Here is a 23,731-nt window from a genome sequence, read left to right on the forward strand (position 1 = left end):
ACAGCTGCAGAGGACTTAGATGAGGAGAATGGGTAAAGAAATGGCAAATGAAATATAGTGTCGATAAGTGTATCACCATGCACTTTGGTTGAACAAATAAAAGCATACATTATTTTCTAATCAGGAAGAAAATTCAAAAATCTGAGGTACAATGGGACTAAGGAGTCTTTGTGCAGAATTTCCTGAAGAATAATTTGCAGACTGAGTCAGTGCTGATAAAGGGAAATGCAATGTTAGCATTCATTTTGAGAGGACTAGAATATAAAAGCAAGGATGTAATGCTGAGGTTTATAAGGCACTGGTGAGGCTTCAACTTGTGAGCAGTTTTGGGCCCCTTATTTAAGAAAGTATGTGTTGTCATTGGAGAAAGTTCAGAGTAACATCACTACTGTGATTCTGGGAACGAAAGTGTGATACTATGATAATGAAAGGGTTATCGATTGATAGCTCTGGCTCTTTACTCGCTGGAATTTAGAAGAATCAGGAGGGATTCTCAATGAAACCGATCGGATGTTGAAAGGCCTAGCTAGAGTGGATACTTAGGGGATTTTTCCTGCAGTGGCAGAGTCTTGGGAGTGTCCAATCCATACTCAGTGCAGATGTTGCTGTAGATAATTCCTACAACTTGGTTGCGCTGCTCAGTGTATGTTGTCTCAGCCTGGATCTTGCACCCTGCTACTACGTGGTGGATGGTTTCAGCAGATTCCTCACCACAGTCTGCATCCTGGGTCTTGTCTGATATTGCTCACACACACATTTACAAGGCAGTTTACTCAATTATGTCAACTTCTCCGCACAACGGAATAATGGATAGCAAGTACAAGGACACCAGGGCAGGACAAGTGCTGGTATGTGGAGGGTGATCGGGAATGTATCAACAGATTGGAGGGAGGACTGAGACCAGATTTGAAAGGAAAAAGTTAATTATAAAGAGTAAAGAGATTGAGAGATCAGAGACCAGAGAGTGGAGTAGTGGAAGAGGATTTGGGTAACCAATGGAGAAGTGTGAAGTGTGGCCAGAGAGATGATTGTTGGTGGTCAATCAGACATCCAAATGTGAGGGACTTCAAGGAATTAGCTACAAAGATAAGAGTGTGCTAATTATAGGATGGGAGGTGAAAATGGTCACTAACCATTATGGTTAATGTTAATGAAGACTCTCAGATAAAGGTCATCTTCCTGTTTTTGAAAACTGCCTAGATTAGGTCTTTTAGAAAAAGCATTCCTCAACATTCTGGTTAAACTCTGTGTCAGCTTTTCAGTTCCACGTCATTCATATGCATAATAGACTTCTGTGGGGATCATGTCATATTGGTGCTGTACCCATACCCGGCAGCAACCACAGACCTGCACATACACTGAAATGCAAGCAGCAACATTATCTCACAATCTTTGATCCAAATTGAAAAAGGATATGCAATCACTAAATTTTGTGCATTTTGGCTCTTAAAGTCTGGTCTGGCCCCTGAAATTCCTGTGCCAATATAGATTCCTGAAACTTTTGGTGCTGACAAAAAATTTGGTATGATAGAAGTGAGACATCTTGAAACATGGGATATATCTACAAGGGACATATCCAACCTGTCTGGCACAAGGATTGAGATTATTTGGGTTGTTTCCTTCCCCTAGCATACCCTTCAGTAAAAGGTTCAATCTCAAATCACTTTCTATTTTTTGCTCTTTTCAACTTGAACATCCATGAAATGTTATGCTTCTCCAAACCTATTCCCACTAAATTATTAACAACCAAAATTCCCTTCTTCAGCCAAAAACTGGCCGTAAAAGAATTATCTCCTCTACTTCATGGACTCATGTCCTATTCTGACAGCAGGATCCTTCTTTTCATAAAGGTAACCCCTTGATCTTGGTCCTCTTGGGCAACTGTCTACTCCACACCAATCCACTACTCTAAAATCCTACAAGTGATGTAGACACCAAAATTGTGCCAATTTTACTTAGAACTGCCTGCATCTCTCATCCAGGTGTCCACTGATGTCAGCATATTTCAACTATCTATTCAAATTTCCTAACAATATGTGATTTTACAAAATGTAGATTCTTTTCTATCTTTCCTGATCCAACTACAGTCATTGACTCTGCTATCTATGTCATATTCCTACAATGTCTATCCACCACTGTCCTGGATGTATTCACACTTGCCTGGGAGTATTCTCTCCAGCTGCAACCAAAGAATTATCAAAAAATAAAATCCAAGGCTGCAGTGTTACCTCAGCCATCTCTTATCTATCCATCATCTCTAGCAGCATCATCCAAAAGAGGAACCATCCAGCATTAGTTCCAATCTGTGAAATAACAACTCTTTTACCTCACCATTACTACACTGGACTCTGCAAGATTTTTACTTATTATTCCTGAATTAGGAATTTCTTCTATACGATTATAATTGGTAAGTTTTGAGTACCCATCTTAAACTATGTTCCTTAAGCACTGTCCCACTCCCTGCCAACTGCGTTATTCACAAAACTTGATTGGGTTCAGAGGTCATATCTGTGTCACAATGATGACGGTCAATTTCTAACATGTAATATCCACAAAGTCAGCCCCTCTGCGTAGGATTGCCTGCTGCTTAAACCCAGACGCATGGTTTTGCTGCCTATCACCAGTTCCTTGTATTCCCAATGAATACCCTTTTATTCTACTCTCTGTCAATATGGTATACATTGAGACAGTGTACTGATTTTTTTTCATTAAAAGGTTGATCTAAAGAAGTTATTGTCTAATTATTCTATAGGCTAGCCATTAATTGGTCAATAAATTACTAAAGAAATTGGCTGGATACATTTAAAAGAGTAAAACCTCACCAAATATAGAGTTATTTGTTCAACACTGATGCAAGTTCCTTTCATTCAAAGAAATCTTTTCAGAAAAAAAAATACTGTTCATTTTCCCACACTGTACTTTTAAGGTATATGCAGCTTAAACATTTTTGGCATGGTTTTAAATCCAGTCCAAAATAATAACTGGTTTTCCAGCTGAAAGATCTCAATTGGCCCAACAATCTTGTTTATCCAGTTCACATATTATAATCTGGTCCAACTTGGCACTAAATAGATTATTAATTACACTTAAAATAGACTGTGACAAGGCCAGTAAAGCTATTGAGGCTAACAACGGCAGATATAATAAGGATAAGAATGCTTTTCTTCCAACTGGCAGGTAAACTTGCAGGCAAATAGTGAAAAAATTATTAAATTTCCTATTACTGACATCCTGCAACATCAGCACAAAATAATCTCCCCAGTCCCATTTACTTTCTATTTCTGCGAAAGCAAATTTTGACCTGAATGACAACAGACAATAGGTGCAGGAGTAGGCCATTCAGCCCTTCAAGCCAGCACCACCATTCACTGTGATCTAGTAGAAATAAGTACTTGTGTGAATGTTAATTATTATAACATATTTTAAATGTACTTACATCAATTTTGCTTCTGTATTGTTTTGGTAACCTGCCCATCAGGAATGTCAAAAAATAATGGCTAAACAAATATCCCACGTTAAACACATTATATTATGTAACAATTTTATGAATCAGCAGATCAATTAAATAACAGTTCTAATTTAATTAAAAGCATAACAAAAATTAAACATTACGTATAAAATCTAATTGGCATTCATACCTTCAGGTATCTTTTATATATAACACAACTCACTGAAATACACAAAGAAGAATGTGATAATCAGGCCTGAGAGTTTTCAGTTGTGGACTGAAATTTCAATTACCGAAACACTCACCAATGTCTGTAGAAAGAGGAAAACAAAGCAAAATATTGCAGGTAATGGAATTTTGTGTCTTCTGAAGAAGACCTGAAGAAGAAAGACCCATTATTTATTGACATCCCTGATGGGCAGATTACAACTAAATGAAGGAAATGTAAATATTGTTAATAATTTGGCAATCTACATCTAGCAGGATACTCTGAATTAAATGCAAATTTAAATTTTCTCAAACTTTGCTTTTAGAAAACAATATTTTAATGATAGTCTTGTCTATAAGAATATAAATTTATAATTGTGTCCATCTAGTTACAAATTTCAATCAACAGACTAGGCATATTTTTGAGTTGAGCAGCTCTGAGACTAAACTCAAGGAAGCTATTATTATCAACATCAAAACAATATTAAATAAAGAGATTGCTTTTGATAGTGAAAAATAATATACCAAAATAATGCAGAAGCAAAATTGATGTAAGTACATTTCTACCTTTCTCTTCCATGGTATTTCATCATACTCTACATATTTCCTGAGAACAACAGGAATTCTGCAGATGCTGGAAATTCAAGCAACATACATCAAAGTTGCTGGTGAACGCAGCAGGCCAGGCAGCATCTATAGGAAGAGGCGCGGTCGACGTTTCAGGCCGAGACCCTTCGTCAGGACTAACTGAAGGAAGAGTGAGTAAGGGATTTGAAAGCTGGAGGGGGAGGGATAGAGCCGAGAGCTGGACAGGTGATAGGCAAAAGGGGATACGAGAGGATCATGGGACAGGAGGTCCGGGAAGAAAGACGGGGGGGGGGTGACCCAGAGGATGGGCAAGAGGTATATTCAGAGGGACAGAGGGAGAAAAAGGAGAGTGAGAGAAAGAAAGTGTGCATAAAAATGAGTAACAGATGGGGTACGAGGGGGAGGTGGGGCCTTAGCGGAAGTTAGAGAAGTCAATGTTCATGCCATCAGGTTGGAGGCTACCCAGACGGAATATAAGGTGTTGTTCCTCCAACCTGAGTGTGGCTTCATCTTTACAGTAGAAGAGGCCGTGGATAGACATGTCAGAATGGGAATGGGATGTGGAATTAAAATGTGTGGCCACTGGGAGATCCTGCTTTCTCTGGCGGACAGAGCGTAGATGTTCAGCAAAGTGGTCTCCCAGTCTGCGTCGGGTCTCACCAATATCTGTCCGCCAGAGAAAGCAGGATCTCCCAGTGGCCACACATTTTAATTCCACATCCCATTCCCATTCTGACATGTCTATCCACGGCCTCCTCTACTGTAAAGATGAAGCCACACTCAGGTTGGAGGAACAACACCTTATATTCCGTCTGGGTAGCCTCCAACCTGATGGCATGAACATTGACTTCTCTAACCTCCGCTAAGGCCCCACCTCCCCCTCGTACCCCATCTGTTACTCATTTTTATGCACACTTTCTTTCTCTCACTCTCCTTTTTCTCCCTCTGTCCCTCTGAATATACCTCTTGCCCATCCTCTGGGTCACCCCCCCCCGTCTTTCTTCCCGGACCTCCTGTCCCATGATCCTCTCGTATCCCCTTTTGCCTATCACCTGTCCAGCTCTCGGCTCTATCCCTCCCCCTCCTGTCTTCTTCTATCATTTTGCATCTCCCCCTCCCCCTCCAGCTTTCAAATCCCTTACTCACTCTTCCTTCAGTTAGTCCTGACGAAGGGTCTCGGCCTGAAACGTCGACCGCGCCTCTTCCTATATTTCCTGAGACACTGATTTCACCTCCTCCCCCCAACCCCAGGCAAGTTAGATGTCTAATTAAAGTAGAAATGCTTCTGCATGAGGTCATGCATTGCAATGTTTGACATTTTAAGAGCAATGCACCGGATAACACCTGGAACTGGTAGCCAGGTTCAATGGACTGATCAATACATTGATTCCAGTATACAGCATATTCTACATTTGTGTGAAATCCAGCTATAAGGGGAAAGAAAGTGCTTTGATGAATGTATGTTGCTTTAACACAGTGAAAATAATGAACACATTATCACTTGCAAGCAAAGACTGTCCTCAGATTTATGATGCACATTTGGACAATCACTTGATTTCCATGACAACAGATTCAATGGTGTTATAGAATGATACAACGACGACCTTTGTGGCCATTAAGAATTACAGATTGAGCATCCAGTAGCCTCATTTGTGAAGGGAGTGCAAGATTTGAGAAGTGCTATGTTCTAACTCTTGTGCTCATTACTTTCTATTTATAAGACATCCCTGGTCTGCCACATTATGAATGTTAAGCAAAAGAAAAACTTTAGACATGGAAATTTCAGAGCAAAAACAGACAAAGGTGGAAGCATTATAGCAGGTCAGACATAATCAGTGAGGAGAGAAAAAGAATTAATATTCTAGGTTAAAGACCCACCATCAAAACTGGAAATGTGGAAAGGCAAGTACATATTACGTTGCAGAAAGGAGGATGGAGACATAAAAGGAATGCCAGTGAGAACATGCAGAGCTGTCATGGTAACTATTACCTTAAAAACATAATGACATTTGGTGTCAGAAGAAATAACTGAACTAAATTGAACATAAAGGTACAGCCACATCCATGTACGGGCGGGGGGGGGGCCGCGGGGGGGTGCAATAAAGGAGTTACCAAAGATTGTTAAATTCAATACTGAATCTCAGTGTTTGACCTACGTCATTAGTATCTTATGTTACTCCAATGAAGCACGTTGTGAGCTCATCATTTTTTCTACCCAAGTGTATGGTGACATATACAAACTTTGGTAAAAATTTAGAGCATTGAGTAGATCAGACACTTCTTCTATTCTCTCCAAGTTCCCTTTCTCTGCAATTTAACATATGCTGGTCTCATCACTTATCCAGGTCTGATGCAGTGCCTTTGACACAAAATACTGGCTATATTTTTCAGTCTACTGGAGCTACACAAATCTGCTGAGTAATTAAAGAGTTTTCTGGGGTTTTTTTAAAGTCCAGTGTAAAGATGTTGTACCTGTATTATGGGAAAAAGAGCAGTACATATAAAACCTTTATATTCTCTTGAAACCCTGTCATAATTTTATAAGGCAGTTACTCCATGGAACCACTGAAAGGAAATCCCATCCTTCATTGCAGGAAAATTTAAGAATTAGATGAAAGCATATGGAAAAAAGTCTCAAAATTCAAAACAAAAGTTGAAATTCAAAGGTCAATTCATGTAATAAAACAAAAACAAAAATAAATTTATATATATTGTTCTTAATATTACAACCAACAGACTCTGTAAACTCTGCTGTATCCACTTCAAAAGATACCCAGTACTGCTAACAAGAACCTGAAAGTCAAATGGAACTTTACAGGCTCGCTGACCAAAAATATTAATTTTATTTTCACTCCCTACATATACTACCTGACCTGCTGGGTATTTCCACCACTTTTTTTAAAAACCAGTTTTTCTTAAACATTACCGAAGCTGAACAGCCACAAAACCTGTTTTTCATTCTCCATCTATGAAAAATCAATGTTAAGTAGTAGGGGCACAAACTTGTTACTGATTTTACACCCAACACCTAATTTAGCAAATCTGTGCTCTATAGAAATTAAGGCTTGGGTTATCCCTCACGGAAGATTTGGAAAATTACCTGATAATCTAATTAAATTCTAATGTGCAATTAGTGGAATCCCTTGAGCAGGTTTCCGAGGTGGTTATAGAGAAGGAGTTTCGAGGACCAGATTTGTGAGAACAGAGAAATACTAAAGTTAAAATATTTTATTCTGTGATTGTTGATCCATTTGCTTTAGGTGCAGAACTCTTTCCCAGATAGTGTAGCGTGTTTACATTAAAAATCCATTTGCACACTTACAAGCCATTTATTACATAGCCTAGAATTAACCAATATTGCTTAGTTTGTAAAATATGGTGTTTGTGTCAAATCTAAGCATTCTACTGCAGCCTGGCAACTAGTGCTGAACACGCTATATATTTGCAGCAGTATGTTGTATTCCTTCCAAAACTCGAATCAATCAAAGTTTGAGACCACTTAAGAGCTACCAATGAGGCACAAAGTTCTAGGCAGTATATTTTGCCATGTTGTAGCAATAGAAAGTGCTGCAAATTGTAGTGTAATATTGGGAACAACTATACTATGATATTAAAAAGTTACAATTGCAATAGAGTTGAAAAAAGGTTTCCATGACTTAAAATTGTATATAACATTTTGATACCACAAAAACAATACTTACATTTTTAATCTCTCCCTCTCCCAGTGCAGTGTAGTGCCCTCCTGTTTCAAATCGTCCATCACTGTCCCTGTACCTAAGAAAACAACCAAGGTAGCATGCCTGAACAACTGGTGCCCTGTCACACTCACCTCAATTACAGTTTAAGCAACTACATTGGGAAGCTGGTTGAAGACTACACTACAGCAGGCTACCACCCACAATGGACACTACAAATCACCTACCAAAGGAACCGGTCTACCGATGGCGTCATAGCCACAGTACTACACACCATCCTCACTCACCTGGGGAAGAGGGATGCATACATTAGAACGGTGTTGCTGGACTACAGTTCAGCATTCAACAACATAATTCCCTCCAGACTTGACAGGAAGCTCAGAGACCTTGGCCTACATCCTGCCTTGTGCAGCTGGATCCTGGACTTTCTATCAGATCACCGACAGGTGGTAAGGAATGGCTCCATCACCTCTGCCCCTCTGACCCCCAACACAGGTGCCCCCAGAGTTGTGTCCTGAGTCCCCTCCTCTATCCCTTTACATCCCCAACTGTGCTGTCACACACAGCTCCAATCTGCTGATGAAATTTGCAGATGACACGACATTGATCGGCCTTATTTCTAGCAGTGACAAGACAGCTTAGAGGAGAGGTTAACACCCTGACACAGTAGTGCTAGGATAACAACCTCTCCCTCAATGTCCAGAAAACTATAGAGCTGATCGTGGATTATAGGAGACAGGCCCGCTCCGATCAGCATCAATGGGACTGCAGTTAAGAGGGTGAGTAGCTTCAAGTTCCTCGGTATACACATCATGAGGATCTCACCTGGACTGTACACACCGGCTGTGTGGCAAAAAAAGCACAACAGCATCTATTCACCCCAAGCGACTGAAGAAGCTTGGCATGAGCCCCCAAATGCAAAGGACCTTCTGCAGGAGCAACATTGACAGCATCCTGACTAGCTGTACCAACACCTGGTCCAGGAACTGCACCAACCTTGACCGCGAAGCACTGCAGAGAGTGGTATGGACAGCCCAGCACATCTGTAGATGTAAACTTCCCTCCATTGAGGACATTTACAGCACCAGATGCATATACAAGGCCTGGAAGATCATCGGGGTCACCAGTCACCCTAACCAGAAATTGTTTCAGCTGCTTCCATCCGCGAACAGTACCGCATCATTAAAGTCAGGACAAACAGGCTACAGGACAGCTTCTTTCTATAAGCCATTAGACTTTTAAATTCACAAGTCTGTACATTGCGATGGTCTCATTACACAAAGATTTTACTCCCTCACATTGTAGGATGAATGTAAGACGTAAATAAATTCTAAATTCCAAATACTCATTAAGAACAATAAAGAGTACTGGAAACAGATTAGTCCAAACATTTCTTATAAATTACTCAGATCCATAGCAACAAGAGGAAGTGTCCTTAAAACTCAGTTGAACTGAATAGCAAATGTTTTTTATAATTATTTTTCATTAAAATTTCTTATTTTTGCATGTCAGTTGTTAAATAATCATTCCAAGTTGATTCTTATATAATAAGTACATTTATATTACTTCCACCCTGGGCAAGCAAACATAATGACCCAAAAATTAAAGAATACTATAGGGTCTCACAGCAAATAAACAAACCACTGGAGGAACTCAGCAGATTGAACAGCATCTGCAGAAGCAAAGGGATAGCTGACATCTCTGGGTCTAACCCTGCATTAGGACAGTATTGTAAATGAATAAATAAACTCAACGTTTATTTCATGGGCATTCCCATTAAGATCCTAGGAAAAGGTTGTGAAGAATAAGCTGCTTTGTTATCTGCACCTGCTATCTGGAATGGCATACGTAACAGGGATTTGAAAGGGGCACATCTTGAAGATTGGGTGGAATGGTAGTGATCAAAAGCCTATGCGTGAGCTTTAACGTGTGGCTGCTGGGAGCACATTTAATATCATTTACTGTCCAAAAAAAAACATTAAAATGTAGGCCTTCAGTAGGGAGATGTATTTATGACCAGGTGGTTATAATTTGAAGAACCTCATATCACCTGTTATAAAAAGGAACCATCAAATATTGAAAAAATTGAGATAACAACTAATGAGGAACTATTTTTATTTGTTATCTCATCTTGATCGTATCAAAATAAAATATTAGCAAATTAATGTTAAGAGGCTGAATTATTAAAACATATAAACTTTAATCTACAAAATTCAAATGTGTTAAATATAAAATACACAAGTACCATTAGAATTGTACTTTGTAAAATTCAACTCACCCATATATAAAAAATGAACAATAAAGATATAGGGTGTAAATGACATTATTCTATTGTACAAAGCATGCTTTGGACTTTCCATTAACTTCAAAGAGTGGGGTAAAGGTCAGTTTAGAATGCAGAAAACTACCTTGTAACCAGTGTTAATCCCCGAATGAAAGTTATACACTTTAGGCAAATGTTTCCACCTCCCTAATACAGGAGGCTCGACTTTCAGAAGAGATACCAAAGTGGTACTGTAATTGCAAATACAATGGATGGTAACATAAACAAGTCAGCACTTAACAGTGCTCATAAAATCTGGTGTTTCTGCAATATTATGCAGATTTTTAAATTTTATTTCAGCTCAGTAGCTAAAATAAATAAATTAAAATGTTAAGGAACTTGTGTATATATAATATATACAGTATACAGACACATTTTGTATTCTCCAACTGTGGAGGAAGAAGCAGCTTCTAAACGTTAGCTGCAAGGTCAAGTATAAACTAAATCATGAATGTTCAAAATTAATAAAGACAAAAGATCAACCTCTCATGCAATATTTTCTTGAATTAATTTTTATTTTAAAAATAGGATCAGAATAAGGATCCTAAGGGATATGGCAAAATGCTGTTCTGCAGATATGAACAGTATAACAAGTATATAATATATACTGTGTTTGGAGTTTACCTTTATGATGCTGCATATTAATTTTGATGAGCCCATTGAAATGGTGCCTCAAATGAATGACCTCAACAAAATGAATACAATTTCAATATTACAATAATGTCCTAAAATGCTTTCCAAAATATCAAACTACATGTTTTAACAAAACTGCAATTTACGTCATCGAAATTCTAAACACAGTATATTTTATATGATAAACATATCAGTAAGTGAATAAAAAGGTTTTACCTAATATCAGGGTTCTGATGACATTAATCACCTGCTTGGATTTAATTTTTATCAGAAACCCTTAAATAGGATATGGCCTCAATCACTCATGTATCCAATATTTTATTTACACAATTTTTGACAAAGAATTACAAAAGGGAAAGAGACACTTTAATTCAGTTTGTGGGAAAATTACTGTCTCGGACCAGTAAGAATAAAACAAGGTCACATTTAATTTGTACATAAAATGACAATTATTTCTTGGTTCGCTGATTATTAAAAAAATTAACAGAAGTACATATTTAAATAAGCGACAGAATAATGTATGGGCACATACCAAAACAACAGTCTCAAACTTGACTGGATATAGCACATTGGTGTCTTATTGAGTCTGATCCTTCTCTAAATATCTATAAGATAGATTTGGAAAATTGCTGACTTTCCTTACCAACATGAAAGAGGGTCACAATCTTAAAAATACAGAAAATTTAAAACAATTATTTGTCTTAAAAACCTAATCAAATCAAGATGGTAAACCAAGAAATAAAAACTTGTCACATTACTTCAGGAAAATGAATTGCAAAAGAAAACAATTGCAACTTGGTGAGAAGATTTTAAGTCAAATCAAGCATCACCTTACAACTGCCATGGGGAAAAGCAGAACTGGGACAACATTCTTCTAAGTACCTTAAAGAAATATTTTACTTCAGCTAGCATTGTTTACATTTGGCAGTTTGGAAGAGAAATGATCTGCAATCATGTGTACATTTACAGCATGCAGTGCATGACATCTCATCACTTTCAAAAGGGATAATCTGTGCTCTCATGTAAAAACGCAGAGACTTATATTGTTTCTGTTATATACATATAAGTAGGTGGTGTCAAAAGGTAGAAAACTCTGGAGTGTAATAATCTTCATCCCAGCCCTAACCATTAACTAGAAAAAAGAAAAAAAATATATATTCAAGGCACAATCACCAAATGCTATTTCTTTTGAGGGAAGTTACTGACTTAAAGTAGCATAATAGACATAGGCAGAAAGTGCACAAAAACAACACTGTGTAGTAATGTACAATTTTTAGACATCCAATAAAAAGTCATTTGACCATTTAATTACTGATTACAAAAAAAGCCAACTTTTCTTTAAAATCAGAAAATAGGGTGCAAGCTCCAGAATGCATTACTGCATGGAATGAATTTTAAACCATGTTTTACTAAAAAAGCCCAATAAGCATAATTGAGCTAATATTCATATACAATGGGACCTTTACATTGAGACATTTGTTAACTGCGTACCAGTGCCAAGAAAGTTCCCATGAAACCATGTACTATTGAAGGGGTAGGCAAAATCCTCACAAATTAAAGAAGTCTGGAAATTTCAGTGCGATTTACATGCTTGATAGTTTTAAAATCTCAGAACCTTTTCCAACTTTTAAAGGAGTTAGGCACGGTTCTCATAAACCCAAGATGGAAAGTGTATGTGTGTGTGCTAAAAGCCACTTGAACAGATGGCACGTCTCAACCCCATTCCTGTACTATATCTTAAAATATTTCTTTTCTACTTACAATATACAATATTTGTGTGTACGCATAAAAGCGCCTGTGAAAACATAACTAAAATCAATCCCCTTTTCTAATTTGCCTCATTTTTTCCTGATTGTGTAAGGTAAGCAAGAAACAACCACTCAGTCCAGTGCAATACAGTCTTTTTTGTTTGCCTCTACATTCAATAAATGGGAGAAGCAGCTTACAATTGCTTCACAAATGCGGGAACGTAAAGGGCCTTTTGTGCAATTCTTTGGAAAACTTGAATTGCAGGTGCCCAAACACACTTGAAGTCAACTGCGAGTTCTCTGCAGTACACCTTGATTGACAAATGAGCAAGGACTTCATTACTAACTCGTGTGATTGTATATCAGTGTGTTTGAGGTTGGAGTGGGAGGGTGAGAGGGAGGCAGTAGCAGCTGAAATATCTTACAAAATAACTATTAACATGTATTTCTGATGACAAATACATAATTATACATGCATAGTAATAATAAGCAGATAATTACACAGTAGTAGTAGTGCAAAAACTTGCAAACATTTTCTGATTGAACGAGTACATGAAATGATCAGAAATTGGAAATGCAGAACAAGTGAAATGAAAATTCTAACAAGCTTTGGTGGCATATATTTTAGGAATCCAATTAAGCTTAAGTCAGCTTTTAACATTCTTGCCAACTTAGCATTAACTTAATACAGCTCCAACTTAGTAAGCTCATTGAAGAATCGGAACATAATATAAATGTACAAACCAATCCAAGGATAAGCAGCACAGGTGCAACCACTTCCTTAGAAAAATGCAAGACAGAATGATATTGATCTGTTAAATCTTGTACAGAAAACAAATCATACATTACATATCGATGAATTTCAACTCCAAGCAAATTAAGAACTAAACAGTTCTTGTTTAGAAAAATACTGACCAATGTACTTTACTAAAATTAACTGACCAGTGAAGACATTATGAACAGCAAATGTTATATATATATATGTACATACAGGATTTTGAAAATCATCAATATGAATTCATTTCATCTAATTGTTTTGGCTAACTTCCATAAATGCTTGGTAGTCGCAAATAATTGATTAAAATGTAATGGTATTCCTATGATATCTCTCCGTATATTAAAAAAATGAAGATCAGAAATTTTAAAGGCAGTTTTTAAATGAACAGGTTTGCCAAATTCAATCTTGAACTATTAGCAAATCTGTAATGATAACTGTTTGATACGTGCAATACCAACCAGCCACATCTTTCCAGCCAGTAACTATACTCTACTACCAAACAATTCAAAATCTGGAGTTATTCAGAAGATGACCAGATGTATGCCAGAAAGCTAATATTCTAACAACACTGAAAATTTAAGTGTGATAAAATGTACCAGACAGTTATGGGTGGATAGGAAACAAGATTTTCAGCTGTAGAGAACAGTTTTTTTTGGATCAGTCCTTGCTCATTTTGCCTTCCCTGCAGGTGACAATGCAGTGACTTCAAGTGCAACAAACCCTTACCTGTTCTTGTCTAAACAAGAAGCCTGACCAAGTAGACAAAACCCTACAGATGTTTACCAACCTATCAGGTTGGCTTTTGCTTTTTCAGTCAGTTTCCGCAGCCTGCCTCGACTGGATGTTCCAAAAGTTAACGTGGAATCTTCAAACAGCAGCTGCCTTTGCTCCTCTTCTGAATCCTCCTCATTGTAGCATGTTGTCCGTCTACCTTGATTCCTTGTTTTCATGACAGATATAGAACTCATGGCCGCCTCAGTCCTTTCATCTTCTTCCACAGGTTCTATATGCTCAGCAGGCTCCATGGGTTCTTCTTGCTTCTTACTGTTGCTTCTCGTTTGCATCTTACGTTTAGCAAAAACTGTCAATTTGGATTTAGCTTGTAGACTCTTTCCTTTGGGTTTCCTGCCTCTTGTTGACTTCTTCGGCAAAGATTCTCTTTGTGTGTTGCTCTCTAAAGTAGAGCTGCTTTCTGAGGTAGCTTCTTCACCATTCAAATTAGATAAGTCTTTCTTTGCTTCTGTTTTCTTCATTTCATTCTCTTGTAGAATACTAAGTAGCTCTTTTTTACTTTTCCTACCTCTTTTCTTACCAGGTCCTTTAAAACTTTTAACCTCTTCTGGTTTCATACCAAGACCTTTTTTGACTGCCGATTCAGAGATACATGAAGTGTGCCCATTTATTTGTGGGCTCTTCTGCACTGAGGATTCAGCTTTGATATTACCTGCACATTAAATGGAAAATAAATATGTAAAAACACAGATAAAATAGAATGCATAAACTATTAACAATTAAATTGCTTTTAAATAAGATTCTCATTTGATCATTGATTAACAGTTTAGGCTGAAGACAATTTTTATTCTTTAAGCAATAATCTGAGTTAATTCTTCACTTAAACAGACCAACAAAACAAATGATTTTAATTTGGCAATACTTAGCCCAATTTCCTCAGCCTCTGCACAAATCTTTTTCATTTTTGAGAAACCCTTCTTAAGATACACTTTTTTTCCATTCATACTTGGTCTCCTCTCCGAATTTCTTGTTTCTTATGTTGGCAATTATCTACCTCAAATGTGAAGCAACTTGGGATTTTCTGTAATTAAAGGAGTGACATTACAGACATAGTTACCCGTATGGTTTTCTTGCTGGTCTTCCAGGAATCACCTTCATAGATTTTAGCTCTTCCAAAAATTAGGCTTCCATGTTCAGTCCCTCAATGATCCTTATTTGCCCTTCCTGCTTTATCAGTACTACTTCTTTATGTTCCAGTGCATTACTTTATAAAATCATAAAAACTTTAAACTCATCTTCGAGTTATTTTAAGCTTGTCACTTGTATGTTCCTTCAGCCTTATTTTCATACTGGTATCCTACTGGCCTCCATATCCAGCTATTTATATATTCCACAATTCCTTTGCCTAAACAATGATGCCAACGCTATCTGTTCCACTCTCCCTGACTCTCCAAAGCTTCTTTGTTTCCACTTCTAAAATATCCAGGAGGAAGTGGATAGCCTTAACCCTTTAAAAGCTAGCCATCTTGATGACAAAGCAGCTGAAATACATCAAATGGCCCGAAAAGCAGAGTCAATCTTTTTTGTCAGAAGTTAGAAACATGACATGGAAAATGAAAATTTTCTTTCCTTGTTACACATTAACTGAACATTTAGAAAGTGAATTCAACTATTGCACAGGGTTTGCAGAGTAAGGAGCCCTCTATGAATGCAGTCCATTATTCTTCAAAAGGAAATATGACAATTCTCATATATTCGCACATCTGCGACTATCAATGGCCATTATTCAATGAGGAGGAAATAAAGATGATGAAGATGAGAAATTCAATGACAGAAGGCACAAGTACAATGGACATCATGATATAATTTCATGCCCCCTTTGGTGTAGTGCTAATAGTTAACCAGTCTGCTAACTTAGTGACGTGCTGGATATAATGCAATAGGTTACAGTATATAAACAGGTTATTCCCACTAAGATGTGATTATCATAACAATCAGATACTTGACTATTAGAAGCAACTGGCTGCTATTTGCCAGTTTAAAAAAGACTTGCCTTTAGGTTGTTTGAAGATTGTTGCTTTATTTCTACGTGTGTACCTCCTTTTCTGAGGCTTTTCACCTGTCAATGAAGTCTTAGCATTGTGTTTTGATTCAGATAGTTTAGGATTAAGGACATTGTTCTGTGCTTTCGATGGCTTAGAATTATTGTCCGCTAAAATATTAAACAAGAAAAGAAATTATGTCTTTTTATTTACCATTAAAGTAATCACATCTGATGTTTCCAATTAAGTTTTATTTTACAGATGCTGTAAAGCATCAGATATTCATAGCAAGATTTCCAGGATTAGTTCTTCAAGTCTATTCTTTTTACTTGAGAGGTTAATAAAACAATAATTCTGGGGACCCAGATAGCAGACAATCAGTTCCTGAGAATATTTAATTTTCTGTTACCCATATCAAGGGAGTCAATGGGCTAGACCACAGCATAAAACATGTTGGCAGACAAAATGGATTTTTCACATCTCACTGTTCATTGGGCACTAATCTTAAAGGAATCCCAAGCAAGCTTGGTGGGGAGGGAAGTGGTGATGGAGAGTGAGGTGGACAACTGAGCAACATTCAGGAGAATGGGGAGAGGGCATGAACCAATGAGTATGACAGAATGGAAGATCTAAATGATATTTAGTGGATGGACATTCAGGTTCCAAGTTTCAGAATCTGAACATAGTTTAAAATCAATATGGAAATAGCTCATATTTGCAATGACCCCAATCCAGTACAAATGTGATTGACTCAAAACTATCCTTTGACATAACATAGTAACCCATTCAGTTGTATCAAATTGCTAAACAACAAAGAAAAAAAATCAACTGCAGATGGACAACCATGCTGACGCTTTCAACAGTGCACACATCAATAATTAATGAAAAGCATTATCAAAGCACCGTCAATTGAAACATCATGGCTTGAGCCATCACAATAGAAGCATGCTGGATTAGCCAGAGTTTGAACCAATGGCAAGTGGGGAGAACTCAGAAAGGGTGTGCAGAGTTAGATTACAAGAGCCCAAGTTAGAATAACGGTTTTCAAAGGACGGTCTTTTCAAAATGTAAAAGCTTACAAGAAACAAAAATAGCAAAGTACATAAAATGAATTAAGTACAATAGTTCAGCTAAAAATTAACATGGTCAATGGAGGCCAGGGGTGGCAGGCAAGGTGGACAATATGCCAGTAGAAGGATCCATTTTTTCCAAAGGTAGAGGGCAATAGGTCGGGTCAGAAATGCATAAAATGGCTGAGTCTGGTTTTACAAAGCCTAGGATTAGAGATAAAATTAAGAGGCAGATGATATTATGGAGGATATGGAAAACAAAGTATAGAGAAGGAAAAGTCGTGCCAAGATACAAGAACAGTGATGATCTTACTGAGTAGCGCAGCAGACATGCAGGGCTGAATGTCTGATTCCTGCTTACATTTTAATTGCAAACAATTCAGTCTGGCAGAAAGGCTGGGTGGGGATATGAAATGAAATTGTATAAATAAATGTTTGTCCATCCACAAATCTCAATTTCATCAAGATTAGTATTCAAAAAGTACAGAGAATAACACTTGTTTAAACTGGATTGCAGCAATATGCACTTGTTTTCCCCTCTCCCATTTGAATTCGGTTTTCTTATACGTATCAGGTTGCAAGTGATCCTGTTAGTCACCATACAACGGGAACCTGAAGACAGAGGTTGAGTCCGGCTCTCACTAATAGCATCAGTCTCTTTGGCCATTTGCCTTTTCAAGGATAACACCACCTTATCTTATATATGCCAACATGAGGAAATCTGCATATGCTGGAAATTCAAGCAACACACACAAGATGCTGGTGGAACGCAGCAGGCCAGGCAGCATCTATAGAAAGAGGTACAGTCGATGTTTCAGGCCGAGACCCTTCGTCAGGACTAACTGAAAGAAGAGATAGTGAGAGATTTGAAAGTGGGAGGGGGAGGGGGAGATCCAAAATGATAGAAGACAGGAGGAGGAGAGGAAGAGCTGGAAAGTTGATTGGCAAAAGGGATACAAGGCTGGAGAAGGGAAAGGATCATGGGGCAGAAGGCCTAGGGAAAAAGAAAGGGGGAGGGGAGCACCAGAGGAAGATGGAGAGCAGACAAGGAGATATTGTGAGAGGGATAGAGAGAGAAAGGGGGGGATAAATAAATAAGGGATGGGGTAAGAAGGAGAGGAGGGGCATTAACGGAAGTTAGAGAAATCAATGTTCATGCCATCAGGTTGGAGGCTACCCAGACAGAATATAAGGTGTTGTTTCTCCAACGTGAGTGTGGCTTCATCTTTACAGTAGAGGAGGCCATGGATTGACATATCAGAATGGGAATGGGACACGGAATTAAAATGTGTGGCCACTGGGAGATCCTGCTTTCTCTGGCGGACAGAGCATATGTAGTGTTCAGCGAAACGGTCTCCCAGCCTGAGTCGGGTCTCACCAATATATAGAAGGCCACATCAGGAGCACCGGACGCAGTATATCACACCAGCCGACTCACAGGTGAAGTGTCGTCTCACCTGGAAGGACTATCTGGGGCCCTGAATGGTGGTGAGGGAGGAAGTGTTAGAGCTGGTGTAGCACTTGTTCCGCTTACAAGGATAAGTGCCGAGAGAGATTGGTGGGAAGGGATGAGGGGGACGAATGGACAAGTGAGTCACGTAGGGAGCGATCCCTGTGGAAAGCAGAAAGATGGGGGGAGGGAAAGATGTGCTTGGTGGTGGGATCCCATTGGAGGTGGCGGAAGTTACGGAGAATTATATGTTGGACCCGGAGGCTGGTGGGGTGGTAGGTGAGGACAAGGGGAACCCTATTCCTAGTGGGGTGGCAGGAGGATGGAGTGAGAGCAGATGTGCGTGAAATGGGAGAGATGCGTTTGAGAGCAGAGTTGATGGTGGAGGAAGGGAAACCCCTTTCTTTAAAAAAGGAAGACATTTCCTGCATCCTGGAATGAAAAGCCTCATCTACGCTCTGTCCGCCAGAGAAAGCAGGATCTCCCAGTGGCCACACATTTTAATTCCACGTCTTATTCCCATTCTGATATGTTAATCCATAGCCTCCTCTACTGTCAAAAACTCAGGTTGGAGGAACAACACCTTATATTCCATCTGGGTAGCCTCCAATCTGATGGCATGAACATTGATTTCTCTAACTTCCATTAATGGCCCTCCTCCCCTTCTTACCTCATCCTTTTTTTCTTTCTTTATTTATTTCCCCCTTTTTTCTCTCTGTCCCTCTCACAATAACTCCTTGCCTGCTCTCCATCTTCCTCTGGTGCTCCCCTACCCCTTTCTTTCTCTCTAGGCCTCCCGTCCCATGATCTTCTCCCTTCTTCAGCCTTGTATCCCTTTTGCCAATCAACTTTCCAGCTCTTAGCTTCATCCCTCCCCCTCCTATCTTCTCCTATCATTTCAGATCTCCCCCTCCCCCTCCCACATTCAAATCTCTTACTATCTCTTCTTTCAGTTAGTCCTGACAAAGGGTCTCGGCCCAAAACGTCGACTGCACTTCTTCCTATAGATGCTGCGTGGCCTGCTGTGTTCCACCAGCATTTTCTATGTGTTGCTTATCCAATAACATAAAGGATTTAACTGTCAACCACAAACTAAATTATTTTGCAGCAACAGTTTTCACTTACTTGCACTTGCTGATGATGCAGCCACAAATGTCTTTGAAACAGCTGCCACCTCCCCCAATAAAGGTGATGTTTCAATCCCAGGAGCCATACCCTGTCGTAGCCTTGTACTTCTGGTACGAGCCACTGTAGCAGATTCACCTGGTTTTCCATTGGCATGAACAACAGGGGATTTCATACTTGCTGATCTCACGGGCATTGATAAAGGTGAAGCCAGATATTCTGTCTTGGCTTGAGGTTTCAAAAATTTCCGTTTCCTTTCAGGGCTATAATTTAAAAACATCCTGTCATTGTATATTCATTTATGTCTTTTATGGACAGGATCCACATACAAACATTTTTAAAAATTATTGATCAACTTCTGTTCATTTTCTTCAAGGGAAGAGTTCAGAAATACCTTAGTACATCCAGACAAGTTGTATCTAATTTAAGTTCATATAATTTTATTTGTTTGAAAACAGTTAAACAAAGAAAGATAGCTAAGTTCCTAGAGTAATTTACAATGTTTCTTACTCTTTCAGAAATAAACTTTAACTCTTTTTTTTATCAACTATTATTAAACATTCAAACAACTTCACTATATTTAAACTGCATCAAAAATGCTATCAGTCTAATTGAAATAATTATCCGATCTTAATGTACCACATCACAGCATCACCCATGGTGCAGACCACAGTGCTTTGAGAGCACTTTCCAGTTAATCCCATAGTTCTGCTCTTTCCCACTGCCTTAAAAATTGACACATACTTGAGAATAATCATGGAACTCTCACCAACATCTTGGCTCATTTTGAGTCCAAGGAGGGCCTGATTTCCAGTTTGACTTGAGAGCATGAATAAAAACCTCTGCTTTGATAAAAGGTTAGGTGGAAGGACATGCACAATCTGGCACAACTGAAATTGTCCATTGCTGCACCTCACTTTGTATTTTTGGTGGGCATTAATACCTTTTAGGACAACGCAACACACATATCTGAACAATACACTCTTGAGACATAGATTTGATAAAATTGGGATTAATATATATAGATAGAGAAAAAAATATTGTTTGTTATTGATAAAATAAGGCAAAATTGGCCTCACTTCAATTTCTATTCATGGTTAATCTCCTCCAGCACTTATACAAAGTAGCAATGGAAGGTGGAATAAAAAATCTTCACAACAAATTGTACTCAACATTTTTCAACCTTGCAAGACCTTTTAAAAATTTTTACTTACTTAGCACTACATATGAGGCCACTTTACCTGTCATATTCATGCCAACTCCTAGCAGAACAAATCCATCATTAAGGGCTTTAAAATGCTACTTCTACTCTAAATGGGATGCATTGAGATTATTTTGTCCAACAGATGAAAATATTAAAACCAGTAAAGGTTTTTCATTAAGAAACATGTGAGCACTTAGCTAATCATTTAACAACAGTTAGCTAATATGGTTGGAGATGCGCAGTTAACAGGTTTGTTAATTTTAGAGTAGTCACTGATAGCTTAGTCCTTTTACCAATTGGTCTGTTTCCTGAAAAGACATAATTGGAATCATACCTTCAAAATGACACCACTTTCAAGCACTCCCTGCAAAACAATGATACAAGTAATGGAAAAGAAAAGCAAGCCATTTACCACCTTGCCTACTCTGAATGAATATACCTTGATGCAGCACTGCTTGAGGGAGAGCTACTTCTTCTCCGCTTCTGCCTTTGTGTACACGGTTTCTTCCTTGAACAAAATCGAACTGCTGCCTTATAATCAGAAATGACTGAGCTTATGTGGTCTTCAAACAATGCTGACAACCGTAAACTCATACTGTAGATCTGGTGAGATTGAACATTTAGTTATAATACAAGTCTAATGTCCATAAAAGTGTTTTAAATGTCTAGCTTTAAAAAAAAGTCTAATAAACCTTAAAACTACATTCCAGTTTATAACAATATATTTAGAATTTTTAAAAAAATAAACAGTTTACGGGCATCCCAAACCAAGATTCTTCACATCATATATCCAAATATTACTCATTCTTGTGGAATTTGTAAAACTTAGTTTTTTTCAGCGGTATTCAAAAAGATTCATCCCATATCCTGGACAACTTATCTCTCAATCATTAATATAAAAAGACACTAATTGCTCATTCATTTCAATGTTAGTTGAAAATAAACTGCTGTATTTGGTAACATCATAACAGGGAATACTCTCCAAAAAGTGAAGAGCCTGGGGAAATCCTGAAATTGTTATGGGAACTATTTAAATGGAATACAAGAGAATCTACGATATCAAGTTATAGAATGTAACTCTATGGTGTCAACCAGAACTGCTGTACAATGAAAAGGTAGTTAAGTTGTAATTTACAGGGCTTTGCTTGCAGCAAATGTACACCATGGTACTGAGAAGGATGATTTAATATGAACTCAAAGTTCTCATGAGTGCTGTACTTGTTAGATTGGCTATTTGGACTGAAATGTCATTTATAATAGTTTAACACTGGATATGGTTGCATGAGGTCATCTAGATATTTTTAGCACGATAGGTCTTAAATTTATCCCTGCCTTTTGTCCATATTAATTTGCGAGAGAGATTAATTTCCTTTGAAAAAAGTAAAATAGCATCCAAAAAATGATTTATTTTTGTAATATGTAGGAGTTTACTTCGGAATGAGATGTGAATTTTTGGATTCTGGGATACTACAGAATAAAAGTAAAGATACACCGCTGAACAGCCACCAACTAGTCCAGGATGTATTAATAAATAGAATTGTCAGTAAGAATTGAGCAAATAATAATAAAGGGCAAAAAGTGCTGTGGCCGGCTGGTGGTGTAGTGGCATCAGTGCTGGACTTTGGAGCGAAGGCTCCCAAGTTCAAATCCAGCCGGCTCCCTTGCACGCTTTCCATCCATGCTGGGTTGAGCGTCAAGCTAGCAACTCGGCCTCGTAAAAATAAGAAAGCCTGCTAGTAAAAAAAAACGCCATCATGACGGCGTGCTGATGACTCCACTTAGAGTTAAGGGCTTTCTTCTTCTTCTTCAAAAAGTGGTGTAGTTAATGGTCCTTCCTTAATAGGAAGATCCTATTTTGTAGGTGAGTAGTAGATTCGCTGGGAACTGATAAGGAATGGGGAGAGAATAAAATATGGGTTAATGTAGCATTATTGTAAATGGGGGTGGTTAATTTGCACAGACTCAGTGCGCCGATTAGTCTTTTTCTGAGATGTAAGTTCTTGTGATTCTTGAATTTTTTTTTGTTTTTAATGGATGTTATTTCTAACTTCATCAGTGGCTTACTCTTGACTTTTTGCTGGGAGTGTAAGCCTTGGAGTTGCTAAAAACAAGGCGGACATCTTTACACAATTCCATCGGTGTTTCATAATTTCCAGCCTCCAATGTCTCCTTTACTGTGCCAAAATCCATTGGTGTGTCAACGATCTCTCTATAGTCCTGAAAAAAAGATGTACAAAAAGAGGATGAAACCAAATCCAGGCAGTTAAATCAAGGCCATTGTTTGGAGAAATTACAATTTACATTCTTAAAATTAGGCCTTTCTTTAAATCTCCCAATTAAACAACATAATTTTGGTGGATGTATGTTCAAACATGCTCCATAAACTTGTTTTTCTACCAAACCAAAACACCTAAGATAAAGTAGTGAAGGAAATCCCAGAAAAGGATAACAATGAATATCCCACATGTAACAAGTAGCCAACACACACAAAATGCTGGAGGAACTCAACAGGCCAAGCAGATGCAGATTTCCTCTTGCTTGTGATTTGATTACTACTCTGCGAGGTCTTCTCCAGGGATGCCTACCCTGAAGAAGTTTAAATCTTCCCTTCAACAGGAGTTCAGCGAAACTCTGTCACTGCTCCCCAGCTGTGATTCCTGCTGCTCTCAGACCCTGAACACGTGCTTA

At 38.2% G+C, this 23,731-nt stretch overlaps 1 protein-coding gene across 3 annotated transcripts in view; it reads right to left on the bottom strand.

Moving 5' to 3' along the window:
- Positions 1–10,121: 10,121 nt before the first annotated feature.
- The window catches only part of phip (pleckstrin homology domain interacting protein), a 198,864-nt gene continuing 185,254 nt past the window's right edge, over positions 10,122–23,731 (bottom strand). For all 3 annotated transcript variants that reach the window (XM_063040327.1, XM_063040329.1, XM_063040326.1), the window contains exons 36-40: positions 23,108–23,260; positions 21,483–21,646; positions 19,840–20,102; positions 16,206–16,364; positions 10,122–14,864 (exon numbers count right to left, since the gene is read on the bottom strand). In XM_063040327.1, the coding sequence (XP_062896397.1) occupies positions 14,200–14,864; positions 16,206–16,364; positions 19,840–20,102; positions 21,483–21,646; positions 23,108–23,260 (1,404 nt within the window). In that variant the 3' untranslated portion in view covers positions 10,122–14,199. The remainder of the gene's footprint in view (positions 14,865–16,205; positions 16,365–19,839; positions 20,103–21,482; positions 21,647–23,107; positions 23,261–23,731) is intronic.

Source organism: Mobula hypostoma, chromosome 2 (assembly GCF_963921235.1).
Source record: "Mobula hypostoma chromosome 2, sMobHyp1.1, whole genome shotgun sequence".
Lineage (NCBI taxonomy): Eukaryota > Metazoa > Chordata > Chondrichthyes > Myliobatiformes > Myliobatidae > Mobula > Mobula hypostoma.